General features: G+C 58.4%; 1 protein-coding gene across 1 annotated transcript; it reads left to right on the top strand.

The window, feature by feature from the left end:
• Positions 1 to 3,721: 3,721 nt before the first annotated feature.
• LOC114512458 (kinesin-like protein KIF28P) lies at positions 3,722 to 18,189 on the top strand. The gene is made up of 14 exons (XM_036016182.1): positions 3,722 to 3,819; positions 4,003 to 4,126; positions 5,152 to 5,277; positions 6,493 to 6,601; positions 7,168 to 7,286; positions 7,932 to 8,039; positions 10,906 to 11,014; positions 11,132 to 11,480; positions 12,929 to 13,063; positions 13,769 to 13,935; positions 14,179 to 14,285; positions 14,548 to 14,686; positions 14,952 to 15,133; positions 18,028 to 18,189. Exons 1-14 carry the CDS (start codon positions 3,722 to 3,724, stop codon positions 18,187 to 18,189), a joined length of 2,034 nt encoding a protein of 677 aa, XP_035872075.1.

Genomic DNA, 18,189 nt, shown 5'->3' with positions numbered 1-18,189 from the left:
AATGCCCGAATCCCGGGCCCTGGAGAGCTTCCCGTGACCACGGGGCCGAGAGAAACACTTCCACATGCCGACAGGGATGAAAGCAGAACCCGGAGCTTCACGCCCCCTCCTAGCTCTAGGGTCCTCTGCACTAGAAGGTGATGACACCTTGCAGAACTTACCCAGCGCAGCCTTCCTCCCGCGTCCGCGCAGCTCGGCCGAGAATCTCGCGTTTGCCCGAGAACGAGACTTGCTGCAGCCTCGCCTTCCCCAACCTGCTGCTAAGCACCTCCCTCCCCGCAGCGCAGCCCGCGTGTCCGCCGGCGGAACCTGGGTCCCGGCCTGGCTCGCTGCAGCTTCCCTGGGTGCACCAGCTGGCGCAGGCGCAGGAGGAATGGCGGCAGCACCACGTGGCCCTCGTCCAGGTGAGCTTCGCCGCCTGCACCTGCGCAGGCCGCGGCCAGATGCGCACCCCGTGGCTGTCTGTCTGCGCAGCTGTAGGGGGATTTTCAGCGAATGGCCGACGTGTGCAATGTGACATGTGACTAACAGATATTCTCCGCGGAGTTAGGGGAGGGGCGGCCCCGGCGTGAAAGGGAAGGAAACGGAGAGGCCTTGCTGCGGACAGACTAGTGAGGCTGGGGATGGAGTTCAAGGTTGTTGGCAGAGTTTGGAGAGAATTTGGGGAAACTGAGTCATCTTCTGGGACTGTATGCTGTGCCCCTGAACCACGCTGCCCCTCCTGGCACTCACAGAGCACAAGTGGGCTGCGATGTGAATTTCATACCTAGGTCAGGGCCAGGACCTCTTGGCCTCACGTCAACACCCCACCTTCACCATGACCTCACTCCCCAAAGACACAGGCTCTGAACAAATCCCAAAGTCATGGGCCCCACTCGGAACACTTCGCAGTGGTGGGAGGGGGCAGGTCTGGCTCCTGAAAAACTTCCAAAGTCCAGATCAGATGTGAGCCTCTGGTGGTGGCAGCGGAGAGGGGGGAAGGAGTCCACATGGCATCAGGAGGGCAGGTGAAGTTGGGGTCCAGGGATTCCAGGGGGTGGGCATAACATGGGGTCTCACAGCAGCCAGGTGCGCTATTAAAGTGCAAGTCCCCGTAAGGGGTAGCTGGGTTTTCGACTCCCAGCTGCAGGGCTCAGGAGTTGCCAGAGGCAAGAACACAGGATTCTGTGTTCTGTGTGCACGTAAAATGGGGAGGATTTTTACCGTCTTTACTCTTTATCAGAACTCCAAGATGTAGTAGCCGTCCTTGTGCCTGGACAGTTTATCCCAGTTCTGTCTGTCCGTCCTCCCTACGCACAGCACCCAGTTGTTGGATCCTGCGCTAAAGGATGACGTGTGCTGGGGCCTCCAGGAGGGGGCAGGGCCACTGCCACACGGCCCGCAACGTCTGCTTGTCTGAGCTGGCCAGCGGGACTAGGCGGAAGAGGTGTGGGTAGCAGGTCAAGGGCTGACCTGGGGAAGGAGTACCCAAGGTGGGTACCAGAGGGAGGACACCTGGGGACACCTGGAGCCTGAAACAAATGGTGGTCGAGTCAAAGTGGAGGAGACAGCGCAAGGGCAGCTGGGAAGGGGACGCGAGTCAGGAACGGGCTGCGCTTTGGAACAGTCCCGTCCAGAGGGCTCAGGCCCCTGCCCGCTGCCTGCTGAGGGTCTCACCCCTGCGATCAGGGAAGCCCCCGGCCCCACTCGGCTTCCCTCCCCTCCTCTTGCTTCACCAGCGGATTTGACGGGATGACGGACAGATGGCTTCGATGAGAAGTAGACAGGAAGGGTGCATTGCTCTCTGGAGCGTGCCGGCCCCGCCGGGTGACGGGGACCCTCTGCGTTTCTCCTCCAGGAGCGGCAGATGCTGAAGACACTCCCGCACCTCCTCAACGTCAACGAGGACCCGCAGCTCACCGGGGTCCTCAAGTACTTCATTCAGGCCGGTACTCACCCCGACTCCCTGTCCCACTCCCGCGCCCTGCCCCAGGAGCGTGCAACTTTCCTTTTTTATTTTGGTAAAACACACGTAACGTCAGATTCACTGTGTTCACCATTTTGGGGGATGTGGCTCAGGGGCATTGAGCACCCTCACACGGTTGTGCAGCCATCACCCCCAGCCCTCTCCAGAACGTCCTCGTCTTCCCGAACCGAAACTTGGCGCCCACTGAACACTAACTCCCGTTCCTCCGCCCCAGCCCTGGCGGCCACCACCCTTCTCTCTGTCTCTGGGAATCTGACTGCTCTGGCGCCTCCTGCAGGTGGAGCACTACAGTGCTTGTCCTTTTGTGTCTGGCTTACTTCACTTAGCAGAACATCCTCCACGTCCAATCAGGTTATATAGCAAGTGTCAGAATTTCCTTCCCTTTTAAGGCTGAATAATATTTCACTGTATGTGTATACCACATTTTATCCATTCAGCCATTGGAAATGGCAACAGAATTATAATAACATCTAGCTTTCCCTGCCCTGTGAGCACCCAAGACAGCAGGGGACTCAGGAGAGACGGGAGGGTGGCAGGGGGAGGGGCCAGCCCCCAGGTGTCCAGGCGGTGCCTTCAGCACTTGGGCAGAGACAGCGCCTCGCAGACCAGGGCCTGCCCTGTGGCCGGGCTTCAGTGCGTCTCCTAAGGCCCAGGCTCAAGAGCTTCTTCCTCCAGAATTCCTGGGAAGAAGGTGGAACTTCTAAAAAGTTAGGAATCCCCCCCCACACACAAAAGGCAGAGAGTACAATAATCCCAAAGTAAGGCGATGTCCAAGGACCATTCCGATCAAAAATCCCAGTGGGGAAATCCCTTCTCGTGATCCTATTGGAGAGAGAATGGCACTGCCCGTCCATACATCAGACATGGTACCTGAAGGTCACGTCCTGAACCAAATCTGAACGTCAGTTGTACTAACTCTTCGCAGGTTCGTGTGACGCTGGTCGAGCTGCTTCGAATGCCATCACTCTTCAAGGTCTGGGGTGAGTTTCCACGAACCACCTCCGTCCAGCCTTAGCGAGTTGTGACCACTCAGACCCGAGGCATTCTCAGAATCCGCCTGGTGTCCCGCAGGCCGGGCCGCAAAGCCTGCCGGACCACCACTGAGGACGAGCACGCCCCAGCCCTGCCTCGCCCACCCCACCTAGTGCTTGCAGAAGCGAGTGTCGGGAAGGGTTTCTCGCTCCCTCCCTGAAATCCCTCCCGCTGCACCTTGTTTCCTGGGCTCTGATCTTGGGATAAAAGGGGAAGTCAGCTGCTAGACTCTGTGTGACAAGTCTTCACAACAAGACAATAGTAGATCCGGCCAGGAAATGAAGAGAGTTAAAAGGACGGGCCCACTGCCAAAAGCAAAGCACCCTCGGGTCTCTGCGCTTGCAGCCCGGACCAGTGGGCTGTGACTTGTGGGTGACCTCTCCCCAAGGTCGCCCTCAGGGTCCCCTGTGGAGCCCTGTGGCCGGTTTCTTAAGCTCAGAGCTGCCTCTCACCTCTGTGTCCTCTCTTCTGGGGGGGGGAGGCTCTGCTCTGGGGCCCCCTCCTCCTCCTGAGACCACTGTGTCCTGGGCTGCCCCCACATTTCTAGCCAATAGGTTCAATCAGCTCTTCCAGAGAGAGGCCTTACTGACCACCCCACACACACATACCTAAGCCCCCGGCCCCCACTGTCAGCCACCTGCCCCAGCACCTCTTCTGAAACACCTGTTTGCATTTCCCCTCCACTCAGGCCCTCCAGCCTGGGAGGTCCTGAGGACCCCAGCCATGACCCCTGTGCCTGGCCCCCGGCTCCTTGCACCCGTCAGCATGCAGCTGGAACCGGCCCCACTGATACCAAAACAGCTTGGCAGCGTCCCAGCTCCGTGTGCAGGGTCCCTCTGTACCCACTCCTCCATCCCCACCCACGGGAGCCCCACAGATGCCTCCGGCCACTCTCCAGCAGCTGGGGGATCTTTCTTACATGTGCAAAGGAGAAGAAACCCCCCTAAACTGTTAACTAAAACCATCGTTCTTTTCATCAGTTAGACAAACTCTTATCTTTTTAGAATTTCGGATAAACACGCTTCCTTCACAAATTTGGACGGTAAAGTGACAGTCACTCCGCACAGCAAATGCAAGGTCATTGTTAATGGGGTGCCCATCACGGCCAAGACGAAGCTGCAGCATTTGGTAAGCTTCCCTGCCTGGCCGCAGGACTCCCTGAGTCGGACCAGAGAGAGAGCGCGAGGGTGGGGGCTGGCCAGGGCGAGGGGCTGCCGCCTCGGGCACAGTGCTGCCGCGGCCCCAGCTGTGCCGCTGGGAGACCTGATGTTCACTCGCTGCGTGTTCCCGGGGAACCCTTCACTCCGCTGGGTCTCACCCATGAAACTGGGGCGGGGGGGAGGGTGAACTAAATTAAATGATCAGCAAGACCCCACCCGACTCCAACAGTACATAACATTTTAGATTTTTATAAAGCCTGCCCTTGAGAGGGGATTGCACAGCAACTTGCAAACATTGGCTCTTTCCGCCTCCTACACACCCCTGGCCACCTGGCCGAGTCCCCGGCCCCACAGGGCTCCTCCAGCTTCCCCACGGCCCAGCCCCTTTCCCATCCCTTCTCCACCTGCAGCCGAGGGCCTGCCTTCTGGAAATCCTCGGGCTCAGCCCTTTTGTGACACCTGGGGGTGAGCTGCCCCCTTCTCCCCGCCTCCCCTGGCCTCACCGCTCTGCACGGTTTCCCCGTCACACGTTTGGCTGCTCAAAACCCCCCGGGCCCTGTTCTGCGGCAGTCTCCCCTGCCTCCCCCAAGCTTCCACCCCAGAAGTCCCACCTTAAACGGCACACCTCGGAAGAGTTCTCCTCTGGACCTCAGTGTGAATCGGGCCCCCTCGCACGCTCTGCAGGAGCAGCGCCCTTCTCCTTCAAGCCTCTCGCATAGACTATCGTGTCATCGGTCTCCAAGGTCCCGGAGGGGAGAGGCTGGGTCTGTTCGGTGCCCACAGATTCCCCGTGTCTGGAGGAGAGGGAGTGCTCCCTGTGGAATAAAGGAAGAAATAACTGGAAGCAGGGGCCATCCCTTCCCTCCTCATTGATGAGGCTCTTCCCACAGCTGGGGGCCCTCCCGGAGCTGGCCGACCTCACCCCTCTGGCCTCCAGAGCGAGGGTCACGTGAGGTCAGCATCCTCCCCCTGAGCCATCCCTCTCCTCCCCAGGACCGCGTTATTTTCGGGTCCAACAGCGCCTACCTCTACGTGGGGCTCCCCTCAGAGCGAGGCGGCGAGGACTGGAGCCGGTTTGATTACGACTTCTTCCAGCTGGAGAGGGCAGCCGCGGAGGGAGTGAGTGTGCACAGGCTGGGTGAGCAAGCAGCCCTGGGCCCCGACACCGGCATTTTCCTGGTCGGAAAGTAGTGGCTTTCCCTGTCTTGTCCCCTGCTTTTCTTCACGTAATCTTTTGTGCCAAAGTACAGTGTTTAGAAGGTTAGATGTGATTTCCATACAAATATAGAGTGATCGAGTGTCGAGACTTAATCCATTAAATTGTTTCTCTCACGATGGGGGTGGGGTGGGCGTGGGGGGTGGGTAAAGATGGTTCAGAGGAGTAGAGAGGAGGAGGGCAAATAGCCCCGGAGGGAGAATGTTGAGACGGACCGCTGAAGGGGACAAAGTTGATCAACTGTCCTCGGGGCAGTAACGTTCCCCTGGACGAAGGTCGTTTTCACTCGCCAGTCTCCTGTAGAGTGACATCTAACTAGTGCTCAGGGTCCAGGCCCTAGTCAACAGTGAGCACCAGCCCCACCACACTACGCTCCCCGGGGCAGCTGGAGGCTCCGGACATGCGGCTCTGCTGTGGCGTTTAAGGCACAGTCACTCTTTTGCCTGACTTGCCTGTTTTGGATGATTTTTCTTGGCATCTCTCTCTGGGTGTGAAACCTTTCTCCTGTGGTCGTCACGTGACTCACTCAGGGCACCATTCCCGCTGCCTCTGGGCCAGGAAGGCCTCACGCACCTCCCGGCCCCACCCCGGGGCCTCCGGGCCTGCAGAGGCTGTGGCCCGGGCCGGAGAGATGGTGACGGACCACGTCCAGGCCCCGGCCTACGAGAAATTACAGCCCTCAGTTTTCGAGTGGAATAGGCCCCCTTCTCCTCCCGTCCCCCACCCCCGCCAATCAGCTGGGATTCCTCACACACGGGAGCCTTCAGGAGTTCCGCCCGCTATGCCCACGGCTCTGCTGGAGGCTCCGGCGGAGCCCGCCCGTCCGCACCCCTCCCTCCGGGGCCACGCCAGCAGGGTGCTCGCCTCGGCAAGGCAGCCAGGCCCGAACTTGAACTCGCCGGTGGGTGGAGTGCGGCGGGACGCACCCACCCTGGTGCGAACCAGTGCCTCTCTTTCCCCTACGGGGTTTTTCCTCCCCTGAGAATTGTAACAAAATGAATTGAATTGAAATGCGTCTTCTTGCTCATTTTCTATGGAAGCGCCTGGCCAAAGACAACAACATCAGATGGAGCGGTACCAAGCCTGGGTGCTCTGCCTGTTCGTTTGTTTACTCACAGGCTGCGCTGCCCGCCTGCCTCCCGCCCGGGGTGAGGAGGAGGCTGAACGGGCCCCAGACCCTGGGCCAGAGGCGCCCAGCATCTAGCGAGGTCCTCAACCAGTCAGCCGGTGGGCGGTGCTGGGGAGTCAGACCTCAGGGCCAAGGGCTCGGGGCGGGAAGCCACGGGCAGGGAGACCCTAAGGAGCTGAGAGCTGCCGACAAAGGCAGCGCCGAGCTGGGTCTGGCAGACAATTGCTTCTCCCGCGATCTCCACGCTCGCCCCTCCACGCCTCCCCACGTGGAACAGAAGTAGGAACAGGCCGCTTCAGGGTAAATCCCCAGACCGCCCTTCTAGCCAACCTCCTGTACCCCGCCTCCCCGGACCCTCTGAGGCCGCCCTGGGTCATGGGCCCTTCAGCCAAGAGTGGGAGGGGGGGCAGAGGGCCTCCTGCCGCCACACCGCCCCCAGGCATGGGTGGGGATGAGCGACTGCCTGGGTAAGAGCCAGGCGGTGTCTCTTTCCACACTGCAGTTGTTTTTTTGTAATCACATGCTTGTAATTAAAAAATGCAGATATTTGATGAACGAGGAAATGAATGGATGAATAGGCCAGCGAGCCTCTCAGTTGCCTCACGGCCGAAAAGTATCCCAGAACAAGACACGGGCTCTGACGTCCCCTCCGCTTGGTTCCCAGGCGCCTGGAACGGGGGCCACGGGCACGCGGACCCCAGCATCCTGGCTGTGTTCCAGGACTACGTGGGACTGATGCCGCTGGTCGCAGAAGCCAATCAGATGAGTGAGGAGCTGAAGAAGGTCAGAGCCAGGAGAGGGAGTGGTGTCAGCTCAGGGGAGGACCTCGGAGCGCAGGTTCAAACCTCCCCCCACACCTGTCACTCCCACTGCCCCAAACCGGCCTCATGGGACAGAGGAGGACTGGAGGCCCGGGGAGGCGAGGGGCTGTGGCCGGGACCCCACAGTGAGCAAGGGGCAGGCTCTAGGCCAACACCCAGGCCTCCCCTGTCCCGGCCCCGAGCGTCCTGTCTTCCACGGCTGGCCAAGCACGGCCACTGCAACCAGCGGGACACCAGACTCACACGGGCTGGCCATGACCGCCCCACCCCAGGCTGTCCTCAGCGGAGCCTCCACCCTGGGGTCCCGATGGCCCCTACGCTGCAGAGAAGACCTGGGCTGGGGTGGCTCCCTGGTGACACGGGACCCCAGCCCCCAGGAAACCCGTGAGGGATGGAGCCACTCTGGGAAGGCCTGCAGTGTCAGCCCCAGGATACTGCTGAGGCATTCTAGCGCTCTGTTGTAGATCTTGGTGGGAATTCCAAGACGTGAGAGTTAGGCCGTCTTCTTTCAGAAAGCCTGAGTGTGGCGAGAACGCAGAGCAGACGGCAGAGATGCTGCGGCCTGGTCAATGCAGGGTGGTTCAGTAAGAAGCACTTCTCTTACCAGGGACTCAGAATGGAGTTGAAAGTGAAGAACTTGGCATCGTCGGATTCCAGGGGCTACGACCTGCAGAAAGAGGTCATGGTGAAGGTGACCAACCAGAGGACTCACGAGGTGAGGCTGCCGTTGGGGGTGGGGGTGGGCATGGGCCTCCCCAAGGGTTTTCTGGGGACCGGGTCAGCTTTCCCAGCGGTGGCCTGTGGAGACCCGGCGAAGGGGCGGGGTTCTGGGGGACAGGTTCCTGGGAGAGGAGAACCCTCTCCGCGTCTCCCCTCCTGGGCCCCGCCCCCACACGGCACCCAGTCCCGGGAGCTCCCCTCAACACCATGGGCGTGGAGCACTGGGTTTATTTTTAACATGACTCAAAGGCTTCAGTACCAGGAGTGAGCCTGGAGGTTCCTCTGACCGGTGACAGTGTCCACGTGCAAGTGCGTGTGCACACGTGTGTCACATGGGAGAGACCCGCTGTTCCAAAGCAGTGGAAGATCTGCACTTGCAGGAAGCACCCGGAAAAGGCCGTGTCACACCCGTGCCGGCTGGCCCAGCCCCACGCCGTCTCGGGGACTCCAGACCCGCTCTCCTCTCCCTTGGCCTGGTGGACAAGAGGGGGCATGTCTCCCTGTGGCCCTTCTGTGCGTGATGATTTTGGAGCACACGCTAGCTGCATGCTCACTCCGTAGCCCACCTTCAGAGGAGGCACCCCGAGTTCCCAGGTGACCTCTGGGTGGGCTGCTCCCTCCCAAAGCCTCAGTGCACACGACCCTCCTCAGCAGCGAGGCTTGCGGCCAACGTGCCACTGGAGGGCTGGCCGTGGCCGGGACTTCTCCGTCATTGGATGATTTGCTTCCCTGGGTTTGGCTTTTCTGCTTAGTGCCTTAAAGTTGCCAAGTTGGAGCGAGATCCCCTTTTAAAGCCTTTTTGAAGCTGTGAGATGTGACACAGGGACTATAAATGTGCATGCCCGTGTTACAGAGCGAATACGTGGGTACTCACCGTCCTGTTCGGGGGCTCTGCGCTTGCGTTGGCCAGGAGCTGGAGCCCCCGGGTCACCGCTGGAGTTTCACCGGCCCCCTGGCTGTGGGCACCCCCGGAGCATCCTGAGGAAGGGCCACCACCGAGCCCAAACTTCTGAGACTGTTCCTCTCTCCGCCCTCCCGCTGGTCAGCGCCGAGGGCGCCTCCGTTGCATCTCCCAGGACGGAGGAAGGGGTGGACGTGTCTTAGTCTGTCCAGGCTTCCCAGGCAAACCACCAGCGACCGAGCGGCCCAGACGGCAAACACTTCTCCCGGGTCTGGAGGCCGGGAAGTCCGAGAAGAAAGACTTCGGAGGCTGACCCAGTGTCTGCCGAGAACCCTCCTCCTCTTGGCTTACCAATGGCCGTCCTCTCGCCGTGTCCTCACGTGGTGGAAGGGCCCCGAGAGCTCCCTGGGGTCTCTTGCACCGGGGCACTAATCCCATCCGTCAGGGCCCCGCCTCCGTGACCTAATCACCCCCCAAAGGCCCAGCTCCCGACCCTTCATCGTCAAGGTTGTCCGGTTTTGCCTTTTAAAAGTACCCGTGACCTTCCCTCAGATGAAGCCCCCCTTCCGCAGGAGTGCTCTGAAAGGCGGGTAGTTGCTTCTGGTAGTTTCTAGGGACGGTGTGTGTGTGTGTGTGTGTGTGTGTGTAGAAGGCAAGCCAGGTGCAGCGCAGCGGAGGGCCCCAGGTGCACCCAGGGGTGCTGCCGGCGGAGGGCCCTGTGCACAGTCACCCTCAGATCACGGGGCCGGGTGCCTGCCAGCACAGCTCCCGGGAGGAGACAGCCTTGTCCCCAGGCAGTTTGGTGTGACTGTTGGTCTCACATGACGCAAGCTCAGGAGCCAGCCAGGGCCGCGTGAGGGCTGCAGAGGGTGCTCCAGACTGGGAGTGGGTGCTGCCAGCGTGAAGTCCCTTCTCCACAGTCCCTGCCCGGCGGCTGCTGGCTCCCACCTCCGGCCAGGGAGTCTGTGTGCCCGGCCTTAGGCCCTTGGGCATGGGTATCCCCGCCCGCCCGTCCCACAGAGCCTGGCCGGCCTTCCAGGGACATTGGTGTCACCTGTCACAGGGCTGAGGTCTGATGCCACAGGTCACGAGGCAGTGAACTAATCTCAGTACCTGGACCCATCATCTCAGGGCTCTCGCCTTTAAAAGCCCGCTGCCCCTGGAGCCCCGGCCATGCTCCGTGCCCGGCCAGGGTCTCGTCCGGCCGCGATGCGGCCTCTGGGGGAGCAGCGCTGTGTTCTGTGTTCTGCGCTCGCTCGAGGCAGGCAGGAGGATGAAGTCCGGGGGGTCCCTTTCAGGAAGACACGCAGCACTTGAAAGGGTAACTTCTCTGCCACTTTTTTGTTGTTTTTCAAGTCGCTCAGAGAAGGAACTGCAGGTTTTACCCGGTAGCCACTTCTGATGCGACATTTATGGTCGAGAAACGTCCTGAAAATCCAACTGTAATCCCTTATCCGGGGGCTTGCGCCTTTGTCCCCGCTCAGGAGCCAGTGTGGACGCAGAGGCCCCACCCCTCGCCTGGGGCGGGGACAGGCAGTGCAGGCCTTGGTCCCGGAGCCTCTGCTCACGGTGCGGGCACACACAGTTCTGCAGGCTCCGGCTCCAGCACGGACCTCACTGGGTTAACAGTGAGGCGTTGGCTGGGCTGGGCTCCTCTCTGGAGGCAAGAGGGAGAATCTGCCTCCTCGTGTTTCAAGCTTCTAGAAGCCAACAGCACGCCTTGGCTCGGGGGCCCTCTCCCTCAACCTCTCTGCCCCTGCGTCTGCCACGTCGCCCTTCCTCTGACCCTCTCTTCTGCCTCCCCCTTCCACCCGTAAGGCCCACGGGATCACACTGGGCCTACCTGGACAATGCAGGCTAACTTCCCTATTGGAAGGTCAGTGAATAAGTGAGCTTAAGTCCCCTTTGCCACGGAAGCTGATACGGACTTGTGTGAGGACCATTACTCTGTGCTCCACAGAGTTCACTTCTCCCGGGAGAGTTCTTCTCCCGGGAGAGTTCTGACTCCGTCGTCTCCACCAGGTCGTTCCCGGGGCTCCAGGACGCGAGCAGTGCTGGTGTAATAATAGGTCAGGAGTGCGCGTGGTGCTCCTGAAGGACCTCCCCAAAGCTGAGTTCGGGGCGAGCGCTCTGTGGTCCTGGGTGCCCCGAACCCAGCCCGCCGGGGAGAGCATGCTGGGAAGCATGACGGAATCACAGAAGTGAATGGGCAGAGCGGCAGGTGACATCAAGTACTGGTGGCCTCCCTCTGTGTTTCCAGGTGTGGGTCTGGTCAAAAGCCAAGTTTATCAACAGGAAGTTCCTAATGGAGGAACTCTACCAGCGCTTCCTAGACGGGGAAGACAGCCACGTGGCACGGGAAGACGACCCCTTCTGGGACCCCGTGGAGGCCGTCCACCTGGGCTCAGCGCACGTCTGGCTCCAGCCGCTGGCCCACCTCATGGAGCTGGAGGAGCAGGCGGCGCTCCTGGACTGCGATGGGCTGGAGGAGGCCCTGCTGCACGTCCGCGTGAGGCCCTGCTCCCCAGCAGGACGGTGGGTGTCTCCTCCTCCCCCTCGCCTAGTCCTGGGTCTGCCTCTTGGAGAAAGCTCAAGCAAGCCTGAGGGCTCCTGGAGGGGGCGGTCACCTTGGTGCCCCAAAGAGGTCAGCTGGGAGACGAATGAATGAGCTCATTCATTTATGACGTGACCTCATCGGATCTGCTGTTTGCCATGGCAACCAAATCAGCTGCCCTGGCACATTTCAGATCCATGCCTCACAGCATTCAAGCGGCTCAGTGCTGTCCTGGGGGACCTTGGGGATGACCAAGCCCCCCTGCAAAGAGGCAGGAGGAGGAGGAACTTTGTCGGATGGGAACCAAAGGCCTGGGCTGGCTCCCCATCACGTCCCCAGAGTTCAGGAGCTAAGTGGGGTGCCCGCGAGGTGTGGCACCCACCACATATGCAGGAGGCTCCTTCCCATGCCGGAGGCTCCCCACACACATGCCTGCCAGCGAGAGCCAGAGGCAAAAAGCTCACCCCTTTCCATCCTTGGCACAGGCTCGGGTCATTTCTTTGTTCCTTTTCTCAAGGCAGGGACTGAGCCGTCTTTGTTCCCTCGTCTGGCCTCATTCTGTGCTGTAATTGACCCTTTCTGTGGCCACAGGCTTTGCTTGAACTCTGTGCTCCGTGATCTTTGCCCTCCTCTCAGGGCGTCTCATCTGTTTTCTCTCTTTAGGCCACAGGCACTTTGGGCAGTTTTTATGAAGGTTCGTAGTGTCCGGCAGGGGTCTCTGGTCCGGGTCCAGGGTCCTCATCCACCCAACACGATCTGTCTGTTTTTGTGAAGAGGCAACAGGTGCAAGGAGGGAGCAAGAGACTCATGGGGCCCTGGGACTCAGAGACCCAGCTGGTGGTCGGCTCGTTGCCTGTACTGGGACCCCGGGCACCTTTCCAGTCCCTTGACTACCTCACATCGTGATGCTGTCACACAGCAAGGAGGTGGCCTTCTGGGTTATAGTGTCAGACGCTGTGAGCTTGGTGGGCGAGGGAGAGGCCCCCCGTGGGGAAGCTGTCCAGACTGGCTTCTAGCCTGTAGGCCTGGGGTTGACGCTGAGGCATCAGCGAGAACACGGCAGCTTGAGAGTCTGCGTCTGGGCGGACCGCTGGCCTCGCCTGGGCGGCAGCCCCTCTGTCCCACTGGGAACCTTCCTCGATCTTCGCCCATGTCTGGGTGCGTATTGCATAAGCTTTCACGTATCCCCGCCTCCTCCTTGAGAAGGTCCCTGTCTTACCTTGAAGTGCCATCACAACAAAGGGGGGGGGGCCTTGCTAAGCATCTCTTGAGTGAAGGAATTCTGCAGCTGGTACATTCACCTATCCTTCCTTCAGGGCACTTGGCCGTCTCTTAAGGAGCCTATGTAATTCCCTTCGACATCACGGCCCTGCCTTGCTTGGGTCCAGGCTAAGCTGTGATGATCAGTGTTCACCTCTTCTGTTCCCAGAGCGTGTGGTGAGGAGGACGTGGTCATGGACCCTGTGGAGCTGCTGGGCAAGAGGATGGACTTCCAGATCCACATTGTGCGGTGCCTCGGCGCCCAGTGGCTGAAGGAGGACGCGGAGCGGGGCATTCAGATGGGGTACCAGCCTGCCCCGCGGACCTGCCGTGCACTACCCGCCCACGCTGTGGGCCCTGGGGGGGGGAGTCTTTCCTCACCTTGTTAAAAAATGAGTTTATCGTGAAATTTTCTTAGGTTTCCCTGCTTGCTCAACCCCAAAATGACCATTTCCCCCGTCTGTGGAACAGACAAAAGCCACTCATCCCTCCACGGTGCTGGGCTGTGAATGCCATGCACTGATCCAGCCAAGTGACTGAAGGGGCAGAGTCAGAAATTCCAATGATCAGAAGGGCTACCCGGGAAAAGTGTATGGTCTAAGCGGAAGGGTGGTTTTGTTTTTTGCTTGAAAACAAAAGGACTGTGTCGTAATCTGTCAGCAGCACCAGATCTGCTTAAACTAAGTAGTCTGAAGGATATTATCAAAAGGTAAAGCGACAAAGAAAGGGAGATTCTGAAGAAAACCAAACCACCACCTCAGTGGAAAACGAATTTCAGTCCTGGATTACCTGAACAGGAAGTATTTATCACAATCCTCATTCTGTCCTGTTAGACGTGGGTGGTTGTCTGAGTAGCAATGACATTCGTGTGAATGGCTGAGTGCTGGAGGCGGCAGCCGTGAGACACGCCCGGGCTGTCTTCTACCTCCTGACCGGTGCCGGCTGCACACGCCGGGCCCCTCTGGTCATCTCCTTCACACGCATGTCCCTTCTGGTCTTGTGTTCTCAGGTACAGAATTTACGACCTCCCACACGCTTTATATACCAAGCCTGTATGGAAGACTGTGAACCCCCAGATTGAAGAGTCTGTCCAGTTCACAGCCCTAAACGTGTCACAGGAGTTTCTGAATTATTTACAGACAAATGCTCTCATTGTCGACTTGTGGGGTCTTCAAGGTACCCACTTTACTTCCTCTTCTGCACGGGCGTCCCTGAATCAGATACACGTCGGTGCACCCCAGGCTGCGAGGAGGTGGAGCTGGGGGGTGGTTGGGGCTGCACCGCAGTGGCCAAGAGCCCTCCTCCTCTGGGTTCCGGGGTTCTAGTCCCCAGGTGACGATGTGGTGTGACATCTCCTCACACCTCTCTGGGCTGGACAACCGAGGCACTCTCCTTGACGGTGTCTCCCCCACACTACAGAGGGCTGTGCTGAGCTGAGCTGCTCCCGGCAGGACCTCATGGTGACAGGTGAAGGCCACATCATGGTGGACACCAAGGACACTGCCGCTGTGATGACTGCAGGCCAGGTGTGTGCGTTTATGTGACGTTAAAATGGATGTCACAGACAGGAGAACCTCAGGTGACAGCTGCTTGGGATCCTCAGCGTCCCTTCCCCCTAACAAATGTGAGCTGGGTTTGCTCCGTGCACCCCGAGGGGCTTACATCCTGCCCAGTGCACCCCCACCCACCTAGCTGTCCTGCGGCGGCAGGAACCGCCAGGCTCCAAGGGCGTGCAGGTAACCCCCAGCGTGGCTGACCGAGGAGGCTGACGTGACCTGTCTTTTGTAGACGCCGTCAGACCAGACACCGGAACTTTCTCTGAAGCTGCTCCAGCTGCAGCGGGAGGCGGAGCTGCTGAGGGGCGCCAACAGGGCCCTGCGAGAGGAGAACACGTCCCTCCGAGAATCCCTGGAGAGAGCGGGGCCCGGTCCACCAGGTGAGAGGCCGCGCGGGACCGGGCAGTCTAGCTTCTGTCTAACTCCTGCACTTCGACGTCCCTGCGTCTTCCTGAGGACTGAGCGTGTGAGTCGGCTAGTCCGCACTTGTTTCAGAAGAAAGGTGGTCCGGACCGGTGCCTGAGGCCTGATGACCGCTGCCGTGGGAGGACGTCGCCCGGGCAAACACACACACACACACACACACACACACACACACACACGATCAGGTTAACGCTGCCTTTCCCTCCCCCTCAGCACGTGAGCCTTCCACCGCCCTGACGGTGGCCCGGGACGCAGCGCTGTGGCTGGAGGGGGACCAAGAGCGTGACTGGCAGGCCGGCTGCGACAGAGCGTTTGCCGCAGCTCTGAAGGCGTTCTACCAGCGCGTGAATGTGGCGACAGGCCAGCTCCTCCGACTGAGGCGACAGGAGCCTCCTGTAAGTGCCCGAGCCCCGGCGGCAGCACGGTCCCTCCTGTGTAGGTGCTGTCGGCGAAAAAGCACGTGATGAACTTCGGCGCCCTGCATAATAAAAACTCGAAGCCAGCCAGGAGTAAAGTGAACACTCCTTGATCTGATAAAGGCAATCTTAAGCAAACGCTTTGCAAGTGTAAGGCCTGATGGTGAGTCACTGGAGGCTCTGCCTTTCCCGTGGGAAGCAGCCGGGGAGGCCGGCCACCTTCCCCTATGCAGACGTTGTCCCTTAGGTCCTAGCCGGTGCAGCAGGGCAAGAAGGTCCGGGCATAAAGATGGGAAGGGAAAACAAGCAATAGCAACAACAGCACACATTCATATGATGCCCAGTGCTCCCAGTCACTGACCCATCTCTCGCAACCACCCCATGAGGCAGGGACTAGTGTTGGCCCTGTCTTACAGTCGATGGGTCTGCGGCACAGAGGGGTGCAGCGACACACAGCTCGGGAATAGTGGTGCCGACCTCCGAGCCCGGCCAGGGCGGCTGCACCGTGTCTGCTCTGCCACCACACCAGCTGCTGGTTATTCTTCCCAATGACACATTTACGTGAGCACAAAATCCAAAGAATTTATAGATAAATAGAATTCCAAAGTTTCTGGACACGAAAATCAATACTTAAAAAATTAACTGCGTTAGGACAGAAGGCACGAAGCAGAAAACATTGTCACAAAAGATACCATGTATAATTGCATCGAATATAGGAAGTACACTAAAATCCTCTCTGAATTCTGTAAGTTCCGTGACTTCAAACAGCATATACCGGAACCAAGACTTAAGTTCCTGCAGCATCTCACTGACATCACAACGAAGTGACAGAGAATGAATCGACATTATTTGAGGACCTGCTCTACTTCAGCCTACGTACTCCTACAACACTATGTACTTCCATGCAGAAAATTTAAAAACGTGTTCGGGAGGTGCTAACGATCTAAACAGACAGAGAAACATGCTATTCTAGACCCGTCGAGTCTCCCTGAGACCTGACGGAGTGCCGGTCCCAAGCAAGGGAAGCCGACAGTGGATTTGGATGGAAGTGCAAAAGCAAAGACAAGCCCAGGCGAGACCGAGAACCAGACACGAGGCAGAAAGACCTGTCCCACCCGACTCCTAGGCTCACTGTTGTGGACGGCGGCGAGGTGTGGCCGGTTAGAGACGGGATCCCCGAAGGCGAGGCCCGGGAGCCGAGTCACGCAGGACCAGAGACTTGACGCATGCGCACAATCGAGGTGGGGCCGCTCGCTGACGAGCGGCAAGGAGGGTTTTTCAGTAAATAGTGCCAGAAGAATTAAGAACATGTACAAAGGAAAATAAAACTGTAATCTTGCCAAAACTACGCTGGGAAATCCATTTTGGTGAGAATTAAAGACCTAACTGTGAAAGGGAGAGTCCTCCTGCTCTTCAGAGGTTAACGCAGGAGACTCTTCGTGACCTCACAGTGCAAAAGGGTTTCTTAGCCACGACACGAAAAACACCCAGCTTTGAGGGAAAAGTCTCATCGACGTTAAAATTGTAAAGTTTGGCCCAGATACCAAAATGAAGTCAAAAGGGATAGGAACGGTTCTTTGTAACACATTTAACATATAATGAACGGATATCCAAAATAAACAACTACAAACCAGAAAAGAAAAAGATAGCCCAACTTAAAAAAAAAACAAAACTCAAAGGATTTGAACAGGAACTTCACAAAAGGGGAAATCAAAAAGGCCACTAACTAGATGAAAGAGTGCTTAATTGACCTCATGAATAGCTTGGGAAATGCTCATTGAAGCTACAAGGAGATACTATTATATACCCACCATAAGAGCAAAACTTAAAAAGAGAGAATACCAAGTTTGGGGGAAGAAATGAAGCAGCGACAGAAACTCTCACCTGCTGCTTGGGAGGAATATAAGTTGGTGTGGCCACTTAAAACCCTGCCCGTCATTACCTAACCCAAGTTGAGGATGCCTCCGCCCTTGAGGCCTGCAGTTCTGCTCCTCCCAGAGTGAGCTGGTTTCTGCCGAGGGCAGCCCTAACGCCCGACGCAGGGGCTCTCCGAGTGTGGTCCCCCACGAGCCGCCTCAGCAGCATCTGGGCTCTTGCACATTCTAGGGCCCCACCCCTGACGACCTGAGTCAGAACCTCCGGGGGTGGGGCCCTGGAACCTGGGCCCTGAAAAGCCCCCTAGTCAGTCCTGCCTTAAACCTCCTCCTCGCCAGGGCAGCCAGTGGATGTGATGCATTAGTTTCTTTCTGACATCTTTAGAATGCCATGAGTTATATACCACTTTTGAGAGAACTGAGCTAACGGTCCCTCAGATCACTTTCTGTTGTGCAGTCAGGTGAGGAACCAGTGGGAAAACTCCGCAGAACCCTCACACAGGTGCGCTGACCGCCCCCAGCACCACCTTCCAAAAGAGGCCCGAGCAGGACGCACCCTCTAGTGGGTGAACCAATGGGAGACTCTCCACTCCCTGTGGTCCAAAGAACAGGAGGGTGGGCCACAGCAGGTTTACCAGTGTTCACATGGAAAATAACACACTAATGAATAAATAATACGAGAGTAAGCTGTCTTGCACACTCACAACCGTAAGCTGCCTTTTGCCCACCCGTACACCCTTCCAATCTGAACCGCCTGATCATCTCACCAACTCTCCCTATCGGTGGTAACCAAAGGGCAGTTCAGGCGGCCTTCCGGAAGCCAGACGCACCCCAGGGGGCTTACTGTCTCTGCTGGCGACTTTCAAATGCAGCTTTCTAGCCCAGAGGAAGGACTTACTTGGCACCCACTCACATACACGTAGTGTTTCTCCTCTAAAGACGTAAATCGACGACTATCACTTTGCTCCTTCTGTCGGTTTTTTTTTTTTTTTTTTTTAGGAGGACGATCAGATGCTCCGACCGTTTGTCCACCGACAGTCGCGGATGTTGTGGGACTCCGGGGAGCTCCTTGAATCCAGCCTGCGGACACTGAAAACAGACGTGGCGCTCATAGCAAGGAAGAGGCGAGAGCGCCCCCTGCAGCTGCAGAGTGAAAGATGA

The sequence above is a fragment of the Phyllostomus discolor genome, chromosome 15, assembly GCF_004126475.2.
Source record: "Phyllostomus discolor isolate MPI-MPIP mPhyDis1 chromosome 15, mPhyDis1.pri.v3, whole genome shotgun sequence".
Classification (NCBI taxonomy): Eukaryota; Metazoa; Chordata; class Mammalia; order Chiroptera; family Phyllostomidae; genus Phyllostomus; species Phyllostomus discolor.
This window is presented reverse-complemented; position numbering and strand designations above follow the sequence as displayed.

Excerpts from the sequence above, each read along its gene's own strand:
- LOC114512458 (XM_036016182.1), top strand. The coding sequence starts at position 3,722 with ATGACCCCTGTGCCTGGCCCCCGGCTCCTTGCACCCGTCAGCATGCAG. Across the intron at positions 13,064-13,768 it reads GAGCGGGGCATTCAGATGGG|GTACAGAATTTACGACCTCC; the intron begins GTACCAGCCTGC and ends TTGTGTTCTCAG. Across the intron at positions 13,936-14,178 it reads CGACTTGTGGGGTCTTCAAG|AGGGCTGTGCTGAGCTGAGC; the intron begins GTACCCACTTTA and ends CCCACACTACAG.